Raw genomic sequence first — 3148 nt, 5'->3', positions numbered from 1 at the left:
AGTATAGTTGGACTGCCTCTCTGCCATAGCTGTGTGCATGCTCTTTGGTAAAGCATGTGTGCATGTGCTGTGTTTTCTGTGCTGTTGATCTTCAATAAAAATCCCCTTTGGGGTTGAAACCTCGGTTTGGTTATTGAAAGAATTCTCTAGCTTGGACAATCCTTGTATACACTGGTGGAGATCCCAAAGTTACCCCCTCTCACTGTCCTCCTTGCATGCTGATTCCCCCAACTCACAAGGAGAATTTCCCATTGGGTACCATCACCCAGTACTTCCAGTTAGGAAAGGCTATCAGCCTGGGAGAGCTACTGCCAGTTCAAGTAGACTGTACTATGCTAAATGAACCAATGGTCTGAGTTAGTATAGGTGAGCTTCATACATTCATTATTAATCACCTAGTTTTCTGTGTGGCTGTGTAATACGTCCATTATAGCTAACCCCACAACAATCCCTTTTGGGTGTTCAGCTCAGAACACCATTACAAAGTCTTGGTCTCACTTTTACATAAGCATCCCTAATCGGTCCATTTGAGTACACTCCTGTTTTTCACCAACAGCACAGTAGTGTGTAAGTAAATAAAAATGCATGCATATTTCATATTTTTAAAGGTTTATTGAGATAGCATATTAGAAAATTTCAACATCTATTTTCAATTATCTGAGTGGTCTCAAACTTCGGACTTTATAAAGAAGACTAGGGGCCAAGCTACACATGATGAATGACACTTGAACGGCAAGTGGATTGAGTGGAGGACAAGTGAACAGGGAGAAATACACTTGCCGTTCAAGTGTCATTCGTCATGTGTAGCTTGGCCCTAGGTTAGCTTTTCAGGAAAACTCCTGAACTCAAGATCATTTCTTGGTCTATTGATACCGAAGAGGTTTTTCAAAAAATCATCAAGAAACCCACAATGACAGCTGAGTTACCTGTCAGACTCTGCAGGGTACAAAGACATTTCAGTTGCAACACAGCACCAGTAAAATGAAGACCACAGTCTCCTTAAGCTGCTCCTCTTTGTATTATTTAAAGGTTCTCACCCTTACCATAGAAATTGTGTAATGTTCTATATTGTTGGGGGTACATCTTGCTAAAGTGACATCCTTCTGATAAGCCTGTCTGTAGGGCAACCAACGCCAGTATAGCTGTCATGCTGTTTTCTTCTACCATGGAGGTATAATCATGATACTTTTTATAGGATAGATGGAAGGTGCCTGGACGAAGACTTGACCGTTGTCTGTTCAAGAGGCAGTGCTAGCCAATGAGGCAAATGATTGTAAGAAATCTGTCCACAACTGCCCTGGGCCAAATGTGTTAGTTATATTTTTGTTTGTTGCTTTAAAAAAAAAATCAATCTGTGTAACTGATTCTGTACAACTGCTGTCTGGAGTGAGTCAGGTAAGGCTATTGTTGTGAATGTCTCGGTCATCATCAAGTGATCCTTTCTCCATAAAGTGAGAGATAAACTTCATGAGATTTTTTAATGTGAGAGGAAGGAAGGAAGGAAGGAAGGAAGGAAGGAAGGAAGGAAGGAAGGAAGGAAGGAAGAAAGAAAGAAAGAAAGAAAGAAAGAAAGAAAGAAAGAAAGAAAGTTAAATAGAAAAATTCAGCTTCAGAAGTTACTATGACAAATTATAACAGTTATTTAACAGTGGCTTCAGTTGTGTTCAGTTGAAGGGATTTCACAAAGTACTGTCACTCTGAAAATAAACATTTTGTCACTTTGAAGCCACTAGCTTTAACACTACTTTCTTGAGAGCCCCCTTTACATCCTTGTTCCTCAGACTGTAGATTATGGGGTTCAATATTGGAGTAACAATTGAATAGAAAAGAGAGAGAAATTTGTCCACATTCAGAGAGTAACTGGATTTGGGGCGTATATACATGAAAATGGCTGTGCTGTAGAACAATGAGACCACAATGAGGTGTGAGGAGCAGGTAGAGAAAGCCTTCTGTCGGTTTTTGGCTGATTTCATCCTCAAGATGGTAGTGATGATATGGAAATAGGACAAAAGGATCAGCATGAAGGGTATCAGGATCAGAAAGGCAGCTGCTGCGATGACTTGGATTTCGTTCCAGTATGTGTCTCCACACACCAGCTTCAACATCGGCTGGATTTCACAGAAGAAATGATTGATGACATTGGAGTCACAAAAAGGAAGGGTGAAAATAAAGGTGGTATGGCCCAGAGCCACTAGGCCTCCACAGACCCAAGAAACAGCCGCAAGCTGAATGCAAACCTTTTTCCTCATGATGACTGGATAACACAGTGGATTGCATATAGCAGTGTAGCGATCATAAGCCATGCAGGCTAGGAGGCAGCACTCAGTGGCACCAAAGAAGAGGAAGAAATACATTTGAATGGCACAGGCATGGAAGGAGATGGTTTTTTCCAAAGCAAGGATGTTAGCCAGCATCTTGGGGATAGTGACAGAAGTATAGCAGATCTCTAAGAAAGACAAGTTTCTGAGGAAAAAGTACATAGGTGTGCAGAGGGAAGAGTCAACATAAATAAGAACAATAATGATGAGATTGCCAAGTACGGTGGCAATGTAAATGCATAGCAAGATGACAAAGAAGAGGATTTGCCAATGTGGGGCATTTGAGAAGCCCACTAAAATAAAAATCTTCACTGAGGTGAAATTTTCCATTGCTTTGTCTTTAGTACGCTTTGGCCGAACAGGAAGAGGTGGAAATGTATGACTATTAATCTGAAAATACATGTTAAAAGAGAATCATACTGTTTTGAATCTAAACCAGAGCAACTGGGGGGTGGGGGGTTGGATTCTGCATGCTGAAATCTTGCTTACCTCTGAAATAAATACTGCTGGCTTCTTAGGTTCTTTCATAGTAGACTAAGTCAAGGCTGGAGGGCATTTTAACAACTCTGTAGCCACCCATGAGACGGAATCCTTGGTGGGCCAAAGGACTTTGTTCTGCTAATTACACTAAAGGAAATCCCCAAAGTATTTTGTCTTTGTGCATGAACAAGAGATAAATTTAATATATTCGGCTGGAGTAGGATCTGGGATTATTTTTTATTTTTGTATTTGCCCTCCCCCCCAGTTGAAATGAAAAGCAGACACAAAGTCTGGGATAAAATTGGGCCACTTTATAGATTACAACATAACTTGTCACTACGTCAAGGGAT

The 3148-nt window shown here is 40.7% G+C and overlaps 1 protein-coding gene across 1 annotated transcript; it reads right to left on the bottom strand.

Annotated features, from left to right (window-relative positions):
• Nucleotides 1-1715: 1715 nt before the first annotated feature.
• Nucleotides 1716-2657, bottom strand: LOC129338592 (olfactory receptor 10C1-like). The gene has a single exon (XM_054992945.1). It carries the CDS (start codon nucleotides 2646-2648, stop codon nucleotides 1716-1718), a length of 933 nt encoding a protein of 310 aa, XP_054848920.1. The 5' UTR covers nucleotides 2649-2657.
• Nucleotides 2658-3148: the final 491 nt, after the last annotated feature.

This window comes from Eublepharis macularius, chromosome 12 (assembly GCF_028583425.1).
Source record: "Eublepharis macularius isolate TG4126 chromosome 12, MPM_Emac_v1.0, whole genome shotgun sequence".
In the NCBI taxonomy this organism is placed as follows: Eukaryota; Metazoa; Chordata; class Lepidosauria; order Squamata; family Eublepharidae; genus Eublepharis; species Eublepharis macularius.
This window is presented reverse-complemented; position numbering and strand designations above follow the sequence as displayed.

Excerpts from the sequence above, each read along its gene's own strand:
- LOC129338592 (XM_054992945.1), bottom strand. The coding sequence starts at position 2,648 with ATGGAAAATTTCACCTCAGTGAAGATTTTTATTTTAGTGGGCTTCTCA.